Source organism: Saimiri boliviensis, chromosome 3, assembly GCF_048565385.1.
Source record: "Saimiri boliviensis isolate mSaiBol1 chromosome 3, mSaiBol1.pri, whole genome shotgun sequence".
Taxonomy (NCBI): Eukaryota; Metazoa; Chordata; class Mammalia; order Primates; family Cebidae; genus Saimiri; species Saimiri boliviensis.
Genome location: NC_133451.1, coordinates 38,995,745 through 39,015,326, shown reverse-complemented (window position 1 = coordinate 39,015,326; position 19,582 = coordinate 38,995,745). Strand labels below are relative to the sequence as shown.

Genomic DNA, 19,582 nt, shown 5'->3' with positions numbered 1-19,582 from the left:
CTCCCAAAAGATTGAGATTATAGGGCTGGCACAGGGTCATGTCTGTAATTCCAGCACTTTGGGAGGCCAAGGTGGGCAGATGGCTTGAGGCCAGGAGTTCCATACTACCCTGGCCAAATGGCAAAACCCTGTCTATACAAAAAATACCAAAAAAATTAGCCGGGCATGGTGGCACACGCCTGTAATCCAGCTACTCAGGAGGCTGAGGCAGGAGAAATGCTAAAATCTGACAGGCAGAGATTACGGTGAGCCAAGATCGTGCCACTGCACTCCAGCCTGGGCCACAGAGTGAGACTCCCTCTCAAAAAAAAAAAAAAAAAAAGAGAGAGAGATTATAGACATGAGCCACTCTGAGCCCAACCTTGGATCATTTTAATCTAGGTGGGAATGGGGGGAAGGGTGGATATGAAGTCACATTTTATTGAAAATAGGAAAGAATTTGAGACATATAGGAGGTGAATCAGTGCAGACAGTTCAGAATTAAGAACAAGAATCTTAGTCTCGCCTATCCTAAATCATAATTTATCATGGCCAGAAGCACGGTGGCTTTAGCAGACATAGGCCGGCTCCAAGTCCCAGTTCCACTTACACCTTGTTAGATTTGAGGAGGCAGGTCACTTATACCCACCGTTTAAGCCACAGTTTCTTTCTCTGAGAAAGAATAGTAATACCCACCTCCCCAGTTCACAGAACTGTTGTGAGGGTCAAAGTGATCAAGCTTGTGCATAAGAATTTCTGTGACACCCAATGCAAATGAGAATCATGTCGCTTTTATTACATGTAGGAAAAATATCATCCGAGTTTGGTGAGAAGTTCCATCAATGAATGCATGAGCCCAGCTTGCTGATCACCTTATGTTAATACAAGACTAAATGCAGGAAGAGCTTCATCTATCTTATTCTAATCAAAGGGTAAATGCAGGAATGACCTCATCGTTTGGATTGATGTAAAACATAACCAACATATAGGACATCACCATTATGCAGAAAGCTCTTTTCCCCATTAAACGGCTAGCGTTTAGACTTTCTTTACTGGGACAAAACATTTTATTCCAGTCTTTGAGATTCGACTTCAAATGCACTATGCCTGAAAAAGACTTAAACTGAGACTTAAATCACACTAACATATATGTGACTATTTCGTTTTTCAAAAGTATGTTTTAATAGGAACTAAGGAGAAAATAAATTTGTTTTGTTTTGCCTTTTTTAAGTTTTGTGGTTTTTTTGTTTTGTTTTGTTTTGTTTTGTTTTGTTTTTGAGACACCCAGGCTGGAGTGCAGTGGTGCAATCTCAGCTCACTGCAACCTCTGCCTCCCAGGTTCAAGCAATTCTCATGCCTCAGCCTCCTGAGTAGTTGGGATTACAGGTGTGTGCCACCACACCCAGCTAATTTTTATATTTTTAGTAGAGATGGAATTTCACCATGTTGGTCAGGCTGGTCTTGAACTCCTGACCTTGTGATCCTCCCGTCTCAGCCTCCCAAAGTTCTGGGATTACAGGCATGTGCCACCATGCTCGGCTTTTCGTTTTAAATTTTAACAGTAAAGTGTATTTTGTTATCTGCACTGCTAAAGAGGTGAATAATTGTATAAACTAGGGGCCAGTCACCCACCACTCTGGTGGGCTATAAAAGGAGTCTTTCCCTATTTCTTCCATCTCCCTAACCCTTGAAATTTTGGATCTCCTGCTTCATTTAACAGGGCAGGTAGCTTCAACATTGATTTGAAGTCAATAATAAAAAGCACAGACAACATAACCCCTAAATTATAGACAAACAAAAATCTTGGAAGAACACTGGAATAGATTACAGGGAATTGTATTAATTTCTCCCCGGATAGCAAAGCCAATACCTGTGACTAATCCGCTCTTGCTATGATCAAGATAGTCATCACCAACACCATGATGAAAAAAATCCACATGAAGAATCGGTCTATGACTTTGGCCACCTTCTTCCATTCGCTCCCCTTGGAATTGGTAGCCTTGTGGTCTTTGAGGCACTTGGCGATGTACTCAATATTCCTCGTCAGCCCTTTGTACTGTGCACAGTAACTCTCGGCCTCCTGAGGGTTCTCACCCTGGCAGCCCAGGTCATTCTTTAAGCGTTTATTCCTGTCCTTCTTTCTGGAAAGGTCTTTGTTCCTGGCTGTTTTCAGGTTAGACTCTGGCAGTTTGCTGTAAACTTTCGTGAGGCGGTCCTGCTCTCTACTGTGGCGCGGGCTGAGGCAGCTTTCACCCACATCGTAGACAAACAAGACCCTGGACATGTATTTCAGGATGACCACCCTGGCCCAGTGTGGTACCGGCCGGGCCTCGGCCCCACAGAAGTGGATATTCATCACCATGATGGTCAAGGCGGTGGAAGCTGTGATCAGGGCCATCGTGGCTATGTAGTATTTACCTGGAATTAAAATAACAGCAATAACTGAATTTGCTTTAAAACTGTCCTCATACAGCCATGAGTCACTTAACAACAGGGATACATTCTGAGCAGTGTATTAGTCATTCAGTGATTTTGTTGCTGCGTGAGCATCGTAGAGTGTATGTACGCAAACCTAGATGGCATGGCCTTCTGCATACCTAGGCTGTATGGTATGGCCTGTTGCTTCCAGGCCACAAACCTGTGCAGCACGTTACTGTATTGAATACCACAGGCAATTGTACACATGATTATCATATGGTAAGTATTTGTGTATCTAAGCATGTCTACACATAGAAAAGGTAAAGTAAAAATTGACTTTATGGGCTGGGCACAGTGGCTCAAGTCTGTAATCCCAGCACTTTGGGAGGGTGAGACGAGCGGATCACCTGAGGTCAGGAGTTGGAGACCAGCCTGACCAACATGGAGAAACCCCCATCTCTACGAAAAATACAAAATTAGCCAGGCATGGCGGTGCATGCTTCTAATCCCCGCTACTCAGGAAGCTGAAGCAGGGGAATTGCTGGAACCTGGGAGGCGGACGTTGCTGATCTTTGAAAATGTGGTCTGCTTTGAAATCACCTCAGATTCCCAAATCTCAGCTGAGTGGCTAAATCAAACTCTCTGGGTATAAGAACGTGCATTTTAATAAGCTCTCTCCCACTGCTATTATACCCAGTGAAGTTGAGATTTTTCTAGTAAGGGTAGACAGCAGGCTTAAAAAAGCACATCTTTCTGCCATGTTTGCCACTCTTCCCTAGAAGAAAACCCTTGTCATGTGAAATGATAACAATAGTCACTGTTTACTCAGTACTTACCATATGCCGGGGTGTGCAGTAAGCAATGACACAGAAGGAAGCAATCACACAAATTTTGCAGATGATGAAGCAGAGACAAAGAGAACAAGTAGTTTGTCTAAGTTTGATCAAGAAGTGAACAGTGAAGTCAGCATTCAAATGCAAGTTTCTTTGATTTCAAAATCAGGTCTTAACCTCTGGGTCAGTGGACTTCAGACTTAAACAGAAAATGCATCAGAATCACCCAGAAAACTTGTTAAAACAGGATGCCAGGGCCTTATCTCCAGAATGTCTAATTCAGTAGGCTTAGGGGGGGCCCTGAGATTTTGGGTTTCTAAAAGTTCCCAGGTGGGCCAGGCACAGTGGCTCATGCCTATAATCCCACCACCTTGGGAGGCCGAGGTGGGGGTGGATCACGAGGTCATGGCTTAGCCTGGCCAAGATGGTGAAACCCCGTCTCTACTAAAAATACAGAAGTTAGTCGGGCATGGTGGTGCGTGCCTGTAGTCCCAGCTACTCAGGAGGCTGAGGCAGGGAATTGCTTGAACCCAGGAGGCGGAGGTTGCAGTGAGCCAAGATCATGCCATTGCACTCCAGCCTGAGCAACAGAGCAAGACTCTGTCTCAAAAAAAAAAAAAAAAAGCATCAGAGTCTATATCTGTCAGATGAACAAAAAACAGTTCCCAGGTGATGCTGACGCTGTGCATCTGGGGGCCATCACTATGAGAACCACTGCTCTAAAGTATAACACCTTCCATTGCTCTTTTGTGTAAACCCAGCGACTGTAAAACCAGTTTTGATTCCAACAGCCTTATCTCTATTGAAAGATGCTAACTGTAACCACCAGAGGAGTTTGAGACAGTCTGGATTGAGTCGAAATTGGCTCCAGTGTTTCAAGTTTAAAGGCACACACACAGCCTTAAAGGCATGACCCCAGGCACTACAAAGCTGGGCTCGTAGTGGAAAACACTTGAACTCACCTATCAGAGGGACATTTTCTGAGGCTGGCATAATTTCTGCCACCATTAGCTGAAATACAGTCATGGCCAAGAGGATGGTCACTCCCAGGGAGACCTTTTCTCCGGAGGCTGCTGGGAGATAAAAACTCAAAGGAGCCAGAAAAGATATGAGGACACATGGTATGAGGAGGTTGACGATATAGAACGAGGACCTCCTCTTCAGAAGGAGGGTGAATGTGACATCCGGGTAAGGCTCAGAGCAGCAGCCATAGGAGATCACGTTCTTCACAGCAGGCATGCCATGGACCTCCCATTCCACATCTTCAATGAAGTCAGAGAGATCGCCGCTGTCCAGGGCATTGAATATGTCCACCTGATTGCCATTGTAGGTCCAGGAACCAAAAGTCAGGTTGCACTGCTGGTTGTCAAAAGGGAAGTAGGTGACATCCACCACACAGGAGCTTTTGGTGATGGCCGGTGCATCCCAGGTGATCAGCCCATCATACCGCAGGACCACATTGGTGTTCACAGGCTCTGAAGATTCATCGTCAGCCCTGGAGGTCAGATGAGGAAAATGAAAGCCGCATGCTGGAACTTGCCCCCATCCTTACCCAGACAGCTCACTGTACCCGTCACTTCAGTGTTTTGACAATGGACCACCATTTTCCCTGTCACTGTGGCTCGGGAGTCTGGAATCAACTCAAATTTGCCCTTGTCCTTCATCTCATGTAACTAGTCAGGATTCTCTTAGATTCTTCCTTGAAAGCATCTCTGCTCTCTATCCCTTCCTGTCCATTCCCAGTGCCACTGTCTTGAACATGCAGACAAAAAGTAAGTCTGTCAATACTAAAACCTGCTTACTTGATTTGGTGTTTTTGTTTTTTTGTTTTTTGTTTTTTAAAGATGAGGTTTCGCCGGGCGCGGTGGCTCAAGCCTGTAATCCCAGCACTTTGGGAGGCCAAGGCGGGTGGATCACGAGGTCGAGAGATCGAGACCATCCTGGTCAACATGGTGAAACCCCGTCTCTACTAAAGGTGCAAAAAATTAGCTGGGCATGGTGGCGCGTGCCTGTAATCCCAGCTACTTAGGAGGCTGAGGCAGGAGAATTGCCTGAGCCCAGGAGGCGGAGGTTGCGGTGAGCCGAGATCGCGCCATTTCACTCCAGCCTGGGTAACAAGAGCGAAACTCCGTCTCAAAAAAAAAAATAATAAATAAAGATGAGGTTTCACCATGTTGGCCAGGCTGGTTTGGAACTCCTGACTTCAGGTGATCCACCCACCTCAGCCTCCCAAAGTGCTAGGATTACAGGCGTGAGCCACCGTGCCCATCTTGATTTGTTAACTTTAGGCATTAGAATATTAAAAACAGCTTTGTATTGCTATTATAAAAGCTGTACATGTTTATTTGTAACATTTGAAAAACTCAGAGAAAAAAAGTTGTTCACCCATAACTTTAGAGGAAATCACTTATTCCAGATATATCTTCTTTTTCCTCTTTATCAATAGTTATGCCTTGTATTTTGGGGTACAGAATTTCTATTTTTCTCTAGGGACTCTTTCTCCATTGCCATTGCAAAAGGCTGGCTGGGTGACTCAAGCTTGGTCCAACAGAGTCACACTCTCCAGAGTTTAGATTTTTTTTTTTTTTGAGACTGAGTCTCACTCTGTCACCAGGCTGGGGTACAGTGGCACAATCTCAGCTCACTGCAACATCTGCCTCCCAAGTTCAAGCGATTCTCCGACCTCAACCTCCCGAGTAGCTGGGATTACAGGTGCACACCACCACACCCAGCTAATGTTCGTCTTTTTAGTAGAGACTGGGTTTCACCATGTTGGCCAGGATGGTCTCGATCTCTTGACCTCATGATCCACCCACCTTGGCCTTCCAAAGTGCTGAGATTACAAGCATGAGCCACCACAACCGGCCGAGTTTAGACTTTAAGCAGAGTGATTCAAAGACCAAAAGCATCACCCTAGTGATGGCTCCCTATTCAGAAAAAAGCAGGCAGGCGGTCCCTGCTGTCTTGGACACAGAGCAGCCTTGCTTCCATCTTTTCCGAGGGCTGGTCGTTTACTTTTTCCTTTAATTCAATGAGATGTACCATATCATTCTAACAAATTCCTATTTCACAAGGTTGCCAAAGTCAGTTTCTGATGCTTACAACTAAAAAGCCTTAATTGGTACATTTCTGTTAACATTTGGATGCCTATTTTTTCAGTCTTCCTTACAAATTTTTCCCCGCAAAATATATTTTGGCTAAATATAATGTGGTATTCTGGATTGGATCCTGGAACAGAAAAAGTACATTCACGGAAAAACTGGTGACATCTGAATAAAGTAGTTTAGTCAATAACATTGCATTAATTCTGGTCAGTGTATTATGGTTATGTAAGACGTAACATTGAGGAAAACTGGGTCAAGGGTATAAGGGAACTCTGCACTATCTTTGCAACTTTCTATAAATCTAAAATTATCCCCAAATTTAAAGTTACCTTGCAAAAAAGAAAAAAAAAGATGAGACAAAATGTTTTAAAATACACGGTCATCTGTTCATATTCTTCTACAACATTCTTTTGTGTCTAAACAGCATTCTATTATATTCCACTATATATATTTTTACACCATACACCATACTTATTTAATACACCATAGTTATTTGTTACACCATAGTTAACACCATCATTGATACAACATAGTTATTTAATCAGTCTACTGAGGCTTGACATTATGATAGGTTTCAGCTTTATATTTATAAGCAATGCTGCAGTGAACATCACTGTAGCTAAGTCTTTGCATTTATCCACTGACTCTTTCCTTAGGTTAAATTGCTGAAAAAAGATGTGCTGGGTCAGAACACACATGTTTTTGAGGGAGGTGAGGGATAAAAATCTACATCTTGGGTACACTGTACACCACTCCGGTGATGAGCACACTAAAATCTTAGATTTCACCACTATATAATTCACACATGTAGCTAAAAATCACTTGTATCTCAAAAGCTATTAAAATAAAAAATATATTGGCTGGGCATGGTGGCTCACACCTGTAATTCCAGCACTTTGAGAGGCCAAGGAGCATGGATCACTTGAGTCCAGGAGTTTGAGACCTGCCTGGCTGACATAGCGAAACCCCATCTCTACTAAAAAAATACAAAAATTAGCCAGGCATGGTGGCACACGCCTGTAGTCCTGGCTACTTTGGAGGCCAAGGCAAGAGAATTGCTCAAACTCGGGAGGTGAAAGTTGGAGTGAGCCAAGATCGTACCACTGCACTCCAGCCTGGGTGACAGAGTAAGACTCCATCTCAACAACAAAAATAAATTAATTAAGTATATAAAATTATATATATTTAAAGAACAGACATGTTTTTAAGGTTTTTATTTTTTCCACTCGTTAGAAATTAGGCGCCACAGGGCCGGGCGCGGTGGCTCACGCCTGTAATCCCAGCACTTTGGGAGGCCGAGGTGGGTGGATCACGAGGTCAAGAGATCGAGACCATCCTGGTCAACATGGTGAAACCCCCGTCTCTACTAAAAATACAAAAAAATAGCTGGGCATGGTGGCACGTGCCTGTAATCCCAGTTACTCAGGAGGCTGAGGCAGGAGAATTGCCTGAACCCAGGAGGCGGAGGTTGCGGTGAGCCAAGATCGTGCCATTGCACTCCAGCCTGGGTAACAAGAGCGAAACTCCATCTCAAAAAAAAAGAAAGAAAGAAAGAAATTAGGCGCCACAATATTAACTGTAATGGTCTGATTGAATTCACTCTATACCCGAGAGGATCTTAAATGTGAGTGTTTGTGGAGTTTTTGAAAATGCCTGAACTACCCCGTGTAAGAGTGAGAAATGTGTACAGTTAGCTATTGAGAAGTGAGAACTATACATGAACTGAGAACACTGCTCACCCATCCTACTTCCTTGGTGCAAAAGGAGAGATCTGGAGATCAGAGAGACTGTTTGGAGCTAGAACAATTGCCCTAGTCAGGGTCCCAGTAGGAAATAAATGGCCTACTCAAATGAGATGACCTGAGGAGAGTTTAAGAAAGGGGGTGTTCACAAAGGTGTGGATAGGATGCAGAGAAACCATTCCTGGATGTGAAGATGTGCAGAGAAAGTGCAATTACCAGAACCTGGAAAGAAAGATTTGCGTGAAGAGGGTCACCAAGCTAGGAGTAATGACTTTCTGTCAGGAGACACACCAGCTCACAGGAAGAGAGCAAGGGAATACACACCCTAAACTCACTCTCTGTTCCCCCTACAATTGCCCACTGGTGCTCCACATTGACCAAACCCAACCCCAAGCCGAAGGGTAAGGGAACTCCCTGACCAAAAACATCACCCTGGCTACTTTCAAATAGATTTTGTTTTCGTTTTTTTCCTGTTTGTTTTGTTTTGCTTTTTTGAGACAGTTTCACTCTTGTTCCCCCAGCTGGAGGGCAGTGGCATGATCTCGGCTCACTGCAACCTCTGCCTCAAAAGTTCAAGCGATTCTCCTGCCTCGGCCTCCTGAGTAGCTGGGACTACAGGTGCCCACCACCACGCCTGGCTAATTTTTGTACTTTTAGTAGAGACTGGGTTTTGTCACGTTGGCCAGGCTGGTTTTGAACTCCTAACCTCAGGTGATCCTCCTGCGTTGGCTTCCCAAAGTGCTGGGATTATAGATTAGATGTGAGCCACCTCACCTGGTCTTTTTTTTTTTTTTTTTTTTTTTTTTGAGAAGGAGTCTCGCTCTGTTGCCCAGGCTTTAGTACAGTGGCACAATTTTGGCTCACGGCAACCTTTGCCTCCTGGATTCAAGCAATTCTCCTGTCTCAGCCTCCTGAGTAGCTGGGATTACAGATGTGCACCATCACACCTGACTAATTTTTTTATTTTTAGTAGAAACAGTGTTTCACCATTTTTACCAGGCTGATCTCGAACACCTGACCTCAGGTAATCTGCCTACCTTGGCCTCCCGAAATGCTGAGATCACAGGTGTGAGCCACCATGCCCAGCCTGGAGTAGTTTAAATACATTATATTTATATGTATATATATATATATATATATATATATATATATATATATATATTTTTTTTTTTTTTTTTTGGCCAGGCACAGTGACTCACACCTGTAATCCCAGCACTTTGAGAGGCTGAGGTTGTGGATTGCCTGAGGTCAGGAGTTTGAGACTACCCTGACCAAAATGGAGAAACCCTGTCTCTACTACAAATACAAAATTAGCCAAGTGTGGTGGTATGCACCTGTAATCCCAGCTACTTGAGAGGCTGAGGCAGGAGAATCGCTTGAAACCAGGAGGTGAAGGCTGTAGTGAGCCAAGATCACACCATTATACTCCAGCCTGGCTAATGAGAGCGAAACTCCATCTCCAAAAATAAAAAATAATTTTAAAATTAAAAAAATTTTTTGTAGAGACAATGTCTCGCTATCTTGCTCAGGCTGGTCTTGAGCTCCTGGCCTCATGTTATCCTCCTGCCTTGGCCTCCCAAAGTGCTGGGATTACAGGTCCGAGCCACTGTGCCCAGCCAAGACATTATTATTTAATCATTTCATGACCAATATCTTATTGTTTATCTCCCTGGTTTTTTTGATCATATCACTGCTCAAAACTTGCAGTGGCTTCCTGTGGCCCACACAATGCTTCTACACCTCCTCAGTTTAGTGTTTTAGCTATTCCGTGATCTATTCCCACCTCACTTTCCAGCTGTGTGCCTCTGCTGGACTCCTTCACTCCCACCCCACCAATCAAGGCTGGAACCCCAACAAACCCTGTGAGTTACTCTTACCCAAACTCTTTTCTCAACCCGTAATAGGCCCCTTTTCTGCAATCTGACACATCCTTCAAGACTCTGCTCAAAAGCCACCTCCTCTGTGAAGCCTTCCCTTCCTCTCCAGCCAGATATTTTTCCATTCTTGAAGGGCCACAGCACTTGATTCTGTGTTATAAGGAACCTGCATTTTACCTTGCGTTACAGTTTTTACATACATAGCTTATTAGATTGTGCCTTGAAGTCAGAGACTGGGTCTTAAAATTCTTATTTACTTCTCATAAAAATATCATGGAGATTTGAGTTCAGAACCTAATTCAGGTTTCATAACCTTAGGTGGGTTGTATCTCTATCACTCACCTGTAACAGTGGGCATTATAATACCTAAGCCTTCCTTTTAATTTTTATATTAAACAAATAACTATGTATGATAATTTCCATTGCTGCTGTAGCAAACTACCACAAACCTAATGTCTCTTTTTTTAGACAGTCTTGCTCTGTTGCCCAGGCTGAAGTGCAGTGGTGAGATCTCAGCTCACTGCAGCCTCTGCTTCCTGGGTTCCAGTGATTCTCCTGCCTCAGCCTCCCAAGTAGCTGCGATTACAGGCACACGCCACCACACCCGGCTAATTTTTGTATTTTCAGTAGGGGTGGAGTTTCACCATGTTGGCCAAGCTGGTCTTGAAGTCCTGACCTCAAGTGATCCACTCACCTCAGCCTCCCAACGTGCTGGGATTACAGGCGTGAGCCACTGCGCCCAGCCTCTAATGTCTTAAAACAACACCAATTTAGCATCTTAACAATTCTAGAGGTCAGAAATCCTAAAATCAACATGTAGCGGGGCTGCGTTCCTTCTGGAGGCTCTAGGGGAAGATCTATTGCCTTTCCTTTTCCACCTTCTCAAATCCACCTACATCCCTTGGCTCAGGGCCCCTTCCTTGCATCACTAACCTCTGCTTCCTTTGTGGCATCGCCTATTCTGATCGTCCCATCTCCCTCTTATAAGAACGCTTATGTTTACATTAGGCCCAATAGGATAATCTCTCCCATCTAAATTTTTTATTCAATCACACCTGCAAAGTCTTTTTTTGCCATGTAAGGTAACATCTTCACAGGTCTTGGGGATTAGGATGTGCACATCTTTTAGGGGCGGGTATTATTCTGTCTACCACACTTTGTAAAGCCCCAACTCCATGCAGACACATAGTAAGTAACCAGTATGTAGTAATTTCTTCCCCTTCCCTCTGTTTCTAACTGTGTTTCATGTTCTCAACTAAACTATGAAAAAATATAAGCTGGGACAAAATGTAAGTTGGAAGTCAGGAAGGCATGTTTAGTAATATAACTCTCACAGAATATTTAAATTGCTGAATTCCTTTCCTCTTACCTTCCCTTTCCTCAGCCACTCAGTGGCCTTCCGGTAGTGATATGGTTTGGCTGTGTCCCCACCCAAATCTCATCTCGAAGTGTAGCTCCCATAATTCCCATATGTTGCGGGAGGGACATGGTGAGAGGTAATGACATGCTGTTCTTGTGACAGTGAATAAGTCTCATGAGATCTGATGGTTTTATACAGGGGAGTCCCCCTGCACATGCTCTCTTGCCTGCCACCGTGTAAGACGTGACTTCGCTCCTCGTTCACCTTCAACCATGATTGTGAGGGCTTCCCAGCCATGTGAACTGTGAGTCCATTAAACCTCTTTTCTTTTTTAAATTACCCAGTCTTGGGTATGTCTTCTTAGCAACAAGAGAACAGACCAACACAGGCAGCCCCCTCTCCTCTTCTGTATCTGATCAAAGACTGAACTAACTTTAGCTGTTTTACAATTGAGCAGAAATGCCTTTCCCAGCACTGGCTGTAAGAAGCCCACTCCTGGGAACTGGGGAGGAGCAGGCTGATGAAGGAGGGAGCAGGGAGAGTTGACCACTGTCCGCAATCCCCAGAGTGCCTGGAACCTCAGTGTATACTTGTCTTTTACTCAGTCCCAGGACTCCTTCCTCCTTCCATCTCCAATATCTCTGTCTTTCACATATTCACTTTTCCTTCCTTCCCATATCAAAAAGAAGTTGCCCCCTCTCTCTTCCCTGCCAACTTCCCTTCCAGTCCTGCGAGTCCTCCCACTCCCATGCCTGCTTCAGGATCTCGCCTCCCGTGGCCCCTCTAGTCACTTTCCACTCTGTTCACAAGTCTCTCCTGCCAAACTCCTTTTCTTCCCAGCACTTCTTCCTCTCTCATCTCCTTCCATGCGCTGCTTTCAAAAGTCACTGATACCTGCTGTTGTCCCGTTTCCTCTTGCTTTTATTTCTTGACTCCTGCATTTTGACGTCCTTCCGACCAGTACAACTAGGGCAAATCTCAAGACTTCTCCTAAGTCGTCATCTTCTTCAACTCTTCCCGAACATTGGGATTATGGATTGCTCCTAGACATCCTCTCTTCCCTTGGTTTTTATTACATGACTCTCTCAGTTCTCCTTCTACCTCTTTAACCACGAATTCTAAGTTTCCTCTGTAAATTCCTTAAATATAGAGATTTTTTCCCATTTTATCCTCAGCCATTTTCTTTCCTTCCATGAGTAGTTTGTTTTTTGTTTTTTTTTCTTTTTTGAGATGGATTCTCACCCTGTCATCCAGGCTGGAGTGCAATGACATGATCTCAGTTCATTGCAACCTCTGCCTCCTGGGTTCAAATGATTCTCCTGCCTCAGCTTCCCAAGTAGCTGGGATGATAGGCACCCGCCACCATGCCTAGCTAATTTTTTTATTTTTAGTAGAGATGGGGGTTTCGTCACATTGCTCAGGCTGGTCTCGAGCTCCTGACCCCGTGATCTGCCTGCCTCGGCTTCCCAAAGTGCTGGGATTACAGACGTGAGCCCCGTGCCCAGCTCCATGAGTAGTTCTGTAGGACTTTAGGGACTTTGGGCATCTCTATTAGCCCTGACCCGTTTCCCCAAGTTTCAGATTTGCCTTTGCAATCTCATTATTGGACATTTCCGTGGGGATGTTTCTTTAGTTCCCCAACCTGAACATCAAATTCATCCCCTTTTCTTCCAAAACTGTTTCTCGTCCCCCTCCTTTATTTCCAGTCTCATCTGGAAGTCTTGCCGTTCTCTAAATCATCTTATATAGCTAAAGATAGTTACATAAGCTGGCCTTAAAGCTAAATTCTAGACAAATTCTTTTGAATACAATAGGGCACCCAGTTCCTCACTAGGTCTAAAAGCCAACCATTAAAACTGCTTATTAAAATCCAACCACTGGGGCCAGGCATGGTGGCTCATGCCTTTAATCCCAGCACTTTGGGAGGCCAAGGCAGAAGGATTGCTTGAGCCCAGGAATTCAAGACCAGCCTAAGCAATATAGTGAGAGCTCATCTCCATAAAAAAATTTTTTTTAATTAGCTAGGTGTGGGAATGCACACCTGTAGTCCCAGCTCCTCAAGAGACTGAAGTAAGAAGATCACTTTGTTACCCATGGAGGGTCTCAACTACAAATTGTCCACGTTCTTGGCAATCTGAACAAAGAATTGGACAAAATGCACGAATAAAGCCATGAAAGTACAGCACAATGAAAGAAGCAATAAATGCTCAGATTTATTTAAGTGAAACTACACTCCACGGAGCGAGTGTGGGTGCCAGTGAGCAGTCCAAGAGCACGGGTTACAAAATCTTCTGGGGTTCCAGTACCCTTTGGTTTCCCATTGGTTACACACTATGTAAATGAAGACTTGGCCCACAACCAATTGAAGCTGACCTCAGGTGATCCATCTGCCTTGGCATCCCAAAGTTCTGGGATTACAGGCATGAGCCCCCATGGCTGGTCTGTGTCAATGAAATTATCAAATATTACTCTTCTGCACTCTGCGGACAAGAGAGTGGTAATGGACGATGTGACTTATTTTTGTGCTCTATGTGTGTGTGTGTATGTGTGTGTGTGTGTGTGTGTGAGAGAGAGAGAGAGAGAGAGAGAGAGAGAGAGAACACAGGGAGAGAGGGTAAACTGGAGGAATAAAGCCCCATACTAGAATGTTATTTCCCTTGGGAAGGGATACAAATGATTCCTCTGGCCCCTCAGAGTAGGGAACAGACAGAAACAGGGCTGTGATTCCAGAGGTCATGAGCCTTAGATGAGCTCTCTGAGTAAGGAGTGAGACTGAGACTAAAATCCAGGCCGCGACCCACCTGTGTTACTTCCTTAAGGAAATCCATGCCCGCTGGAAGCCTCTTCCCAGGGGAGTTCCCTGAGGTGCCCCTCACTCACATAGTTCTGAGCCTCAGAGGAACCTTTGCCACTCCACGGAAACTTGGATTCCAGAATAAAAAGAGAGACGCTCCTTTGACAATAGGTGGAGCCACTGAGCTCAAACTGTGACCAGAGATCTGTTTTTTGTTTATTTGGTTTGGTTTTGTTTTATTGAGATAGAGTCTTGCTCTGTTACCCAGTGCAATTGTGCAATCTCGGCTCACCGCAACCTCCACCTCCCAGGTTCAGGTAACTCTCCTGCCTCAGCCTCCCAAGTAGCTGGGATTACAGCGCACAACACCACAACCAGCTAATTTTTGTATTTATAGTAGAGACAGGGTTTCGCCACGTTGGTCAGGCTGGTCTTGAACTCCTGACCTCAGGTGATCTGCTTGCCTCGGCTTCCCAAAGTGCTGGGATTATAGATGTGAGCCACCGCACCCAGCAGAGATCTGTTTTTTTTTTGTTTGTTTGTTTGTTTTGTTTTCTCAAACTGCAGCCCATGGACCCACAGTGCCCACATCTTCTGGAGCTTGTAGAAATGCAGAATCACAGGCCTGCCCCACACCTATGGAATCAGAATCTGCATTTTAACAAGCTCCCTGAGCGATTCATATGAACCTTACAGCTTGCGACACATAAACCTTACCTATCCATTATACAAGGCCCCTTGCTCTGAGACCAGGAAAAAGTCATTTTGCATCCTCCAAACTGGTTCATCCTCCACTCCACACAGAGCCCCAAATCCACAGGTCAGTTCCTAGATGGCCCATTCCAATTTAATTAATTATTGATACGTGATCTTGGATGGTGAGTGTCACTGTTTTGGGTTGACTGGTGTTCCTGAAAAATTCACAAATTGAAGTCTTAGCCCCCAGCACTCAGGATGGGACTTGATTTGAGAAAAGATTCCTGGAAGATGTCATTAGTTAGGTTAAGATGAAGTCATGCTGGAGTAGGGTGGGCACCTAATCCTATTGGGAATTTGGACACAGGGAACACACAGAAGAATGACATGTGAGGATGAAGGCAGAGCTCAAAGTGATGCTTCCACAAATCTAGGAACACCAAAGACTGCCAGCAAACCACCATTAGCTAGAAGAGAGGCCTGGAACAGATCCTCCGTCACAACCCTCAGAGGAAACCACGCTGTCAACACCTGCATCGCAGACTTCTTATCTCCAGAACTGGGAGACAGCGCGTTTCTGTTAAGTCACCTAGTTTGTGCTACTCTGCTATGGCAAAGCTAGCCCTAGCAAACTAATGCTGCCTCCACTTTCTCACCTGAAAAGGGGGAATGTAGATTGATGGTTTCCTTCCAGCTCTAAGCCTTTATGGCATATTATTTCCTGATCTAAGTTTCTATGACCGTTATTTCAGGAGTCCTAGGAACATGGATTAATATTTAATTTCATGCATGTTTTAAACATTCCTTTTTCATCATGTTTGTTTGTTTGTTTGTTTGAGATGGAGTCTTGCTCTGTCGCCCAGGCTGGAGTGCGGTGGCACGATCTCAGCTCACTTCAACCTCTGCCTCCCAGGTTCAAGCAATTCTCCTGACTCAGTCTGCCGAATAGCTGGGATTATAGGCACCTGCCACCATACCAGGCTAATTTTTGTATCTTTAGTAGAGATAGAGTTTCACTATCTTGGCTAGGCTGGTCTTGAATTCCTGACCTCATGATCCTCCCGCCTTGGCCTTCCAAAGTGTTGGCATTAGAGGCATGAGCCACCGCGCCGCCCTCATTATGTTTAAATTCTATGAAATCAACAAGTTCACGTCTGAAAAGCATCCGTTCTGAGCTGCACTTACTTGTTATATAAGACGATGTCCGGCCTCCACACGAGGTCACTGGGGATCCTGATGGAGTCTAGGCCATCGTACTGATCTCGGTCCCAGGTGAGATAGGCATCATGCCAGATTTGGCGGATCCACAAATAGGCGGTCAGAATTTGGTTTCTTTCATCCTACGCAATGAATCCAGATGTAACTTTACCTAGCAGACACTTTTAATGTCTTCCATTGACAGGACACTTGTTCTTCACAATAGGAGTTTCACAAACACTTGTCTATTTTCAGTAAGTGAGAGCTTTATTATTCTATCCCCTTGATTGACTGCCAAGGTCATATTTTTTTTTCCTCTTAGACTTAGTGTTCAGAATGTGAAGTGGACAAATATTTAAGTCTTCATATCTTTGCATGGATCAACTGCCCATATTTCCTGAAAATTAATCAATGAGTGGCATACTTGAAAGCAAAAGTCGGGGAATAACAATGTGCAGAAAAAAAATCTTTCAAGTTTTGTAACATTGTGTAATTAAACATATAGAAGCACTAATAAACTATGCCATCTTAAAAACACTACGTTTTTGCCAGGCGTGGTGGCTCAAGCCTGTAATCCCAGCACTTTGGGAGGCCGAGGCGGGCAGATCACAAGGTCAAGAGATCGAGACCATCCTGGTCAACATGGTGAAACCCCATCTCTATTAAAAATACAAAAAATTAGCTGGGCATGGTGGCGTGTGCCTGTAATCCCAGCTACTCGGGAGGCTGAGGCAGGAGAATTGCCTGAACCCAGGAGGCGGAGGTTGCGATGAGCTGAGATCGCGCCATTGCACTCCAGCCTGGGTAACAAGAGCGAAACTCTGTCTCAAAACAAACAAAAAAAAAACAAACTATCTTTTTTTAAAAATTGAGATTAAATTCACATGACAACTCCCATTTTAATCATTTTAGAAGGGGACATTTTAGAAGGCTTCCAATATACTCACAATGTTATGCAACCATCACCACTGCCTAATTCAAGATCATTTCCTCCTCCGCAAAGAAACCCCATCATCATTAAAAAACTTACTGGCCATTTTCCCCTTCCTCCCTGCAGACCCTAGTGACTTCTACGCTGTTTTCTGTCTCTACAGATTTATCCATTTTGGACATTTCATATAAATGACAGCATATAGCATGTAACCCCACTTTTCTTTACAATATAAGGCTGTTACAGTTAACGTCCAGGATTAGGTAACACTTCATGAAAATAACTACTTTTGTAGAAAGCTTCCTTTTCCTGGCATTCTCCTCTCCCACCAGTTTGCATACGGAGCTGTCATTCCCTCTCAAATTCCCCGTTAAGACATTCTCTTCAGAAAGCATGGTTGTTTATCCTCTAAGAATCACTCCAAAGAGTCAGCACCATATGTTACTCACCATATCCTTGATCTGAGAGAGTGTAATCTGCAGCGTGACATTCAGGACTTTATCTGTATCTTCCACTGGACGCAGAGCATTGGAATAATCTTCAAAAAGGTCATTAAACAACTTCTGAGCATATTTTCCATCTGCTGTCTCTACAGCTGCTCAACAAGAGGGATCTGGATCAACATTCAGTGTGTTGTGTGTATTTCAAGACAAAGAACGCGAGACTGAGGTCTTAAATGGGGGCTGGCCCAGGGCTGGTGAGGGACAAGCTTTGGGTGGATGGATGAGTTGTTTTTCTGGCGTGCCCTACCAAGATCAGAGTCAGTAGGAAGCACTGAACACTTCCATGCAGTTGAATCATCTGTCTTCCCTGCCCTGCCCCACCTCCCCGCAAAGCAATAGCCCCAGCTGAGACAAGACCGTTACATGTCACCAGCCTCTCACCTCTCAGTCGGAAAGCAGCAAAGTAAATCCAGCAAAAGGAGATGCAGGAATGGGACCAGTTCATGTTTCTCTTTCTCCTCTATAATAAAGTCTCAGCCAGGTAGTGTGGTCTTCCGCTTCCCCCTATGAATGCAAAGGATGAGCACAAGGAGCCCACACTGCCGCAGTCTTATGGTGACAGCTGGAGAGCTCAGGCTTGCATTGCACGCAGGACCCAGATCCTGAGATCCAGGCCTGGCCTGGCCTCCCTCCCCTCCGGTAATTTGAGACTGGCAGCTCCAGTGGCTGACACGCCCGGGAACCCAGGGTGTGTTAGGTCCATCAGTGCTGTTCCGGGGCGGGGGGGGGCGGCATCTCAGTTGAGGGTCCCTAGCCACCTGCACCAGAAACAACCAGACAGAAGAGGAGGTAGATGCAGGCAGCAGAGGTATGCCTGACACACCAGAGACTCCATCTAAGTAGAATGGGAGCTTTCTACACCCACCACGAGCAGATTCAGCCTGAGTCCAGGGACTAAGGGAAGCTCAACAGATTGCGCCATGGAACCGCCATCTAGAAAGGCTCTCTGAGCTTTTAGCAGCATTGAAGAGGGAAGGAGACACCGTTCTATGATCTCCAGAATATACTGGCATTTGGATTTTTTTCTTTGCCTCAGCTTCTGATCCCTCCTACAGCTGTCTCACTGGGCACGGATCTTACATAGAAAATGTTTATGAGTACATGTGTGAGGGGGTGTGCTGGATGAGTGGATATTCACTCGCTTAGGAAGCAGCAGTACTGTGAGTTGAATTTGAACTTGACCACCTGGGTTTGACTGCCAGCCCAAACCCTGACTAGCTCTATTATTCTGGATAAGTCACCTAACCTCTCTGAGCCTTCCAGAACTACAGACTGGGGAAAATAATATTTTCTCTCTCTAGAGATACTGAGACAACTCTATGTGAAAGCATTTTCCACACGTCAGTAATTTTCATCTTTTATCAGCTTTGCAGATCCAGAATTTCTATATTTACCAACTTACCCAGGGTTTACCAGCTCAAAAAAAAAAATTAAAAACAGGTTTAAAGGCTGACCAGATCAGCATGAGAATAATCATAACCAGTGGTGATATGATTAATGATGATACTCTTTGCATTTGAATGCCACTTCATATGAAATGTCACAGTTATTTCTCATGTGTGATATAATTTTACTCCTATAGAAAAGTGTCCATTTTCAATTGCTACTTAGTCTGGAAGCTCATGTCTGTGCCTCCTCTTCCTGGGGAAACTGCTTTGGAAAACCATATGAAGAAAATTTGGTTCCCTGGAATCGGAGCGAGGCAATTGGATAGCCCTGTTTCATCAGGTTTCAGCCTCCTGATGAGTCACCCCATCCCTCTTCGGGAATGTATCCTCTGAGTGGAACAGACACTCAAGCCATCAGCAAAGTGTTTCTTAATTGCCTATCCCCTTGTGTTGATGGTGAAGACATTATTTTCCTGATGCCCCTCGTCTGACTCATCAAATGACACAATTCCGGGTGCCTACGCTCAGGCCTCCTTCAACAAACCATCCACCCCAGAATCTCAGAGCCAGAAGGTACTTTTGAAATGGAGTTTAAGGCCTCATTTCCACACAAGGAAACCGAGGCCCAGGGATGCAGAGCGGCTTTCCTCCAGCAGTGATCGGCCAGAGACAGGACCAGGCCACCCGCCCCAGTCCATTGTGCTCACACAGCACTAACGATGCATCTCTTCCTTCTCATTGTCTTCCATCAATATGGCTT

General features: G+C 44.7%; 1 protein-coding gene across 1 annotated transcript; it reads right to left on the bottom strand.

Annotated features, from left to right (window-relative positions):
• Positions 1-360: 360 nt before the first annotated feature.
• On the bottom strand, positions 361-17,987 carry CHRNA9 (cholinergic receptor nicotinic alpha 9 subunit). The gene is made up of 5 exons (XM_003940982.4): positions 17,816-17,987; positions 17,381-17,526; positions 15,989-16,143; positions 4,193-4,725; positions 361-2,397 (listed from the first exon to the last, which is right to left on the bottom strand). Exons 1-5 carry the CDS (start codon positions 17,877-17,879, stop codon positions 1,856-1,858), a joined length of 1,440 nt encoding a protein of 479 aa, XP_003941031.1. The 5' UTR covers positions 17,880-17,987; the 3' UTR covers positions 361-1,855.
• Between the last annotated feature and the right edge of the window lie 1,595 nt (positions 17,988-19,582).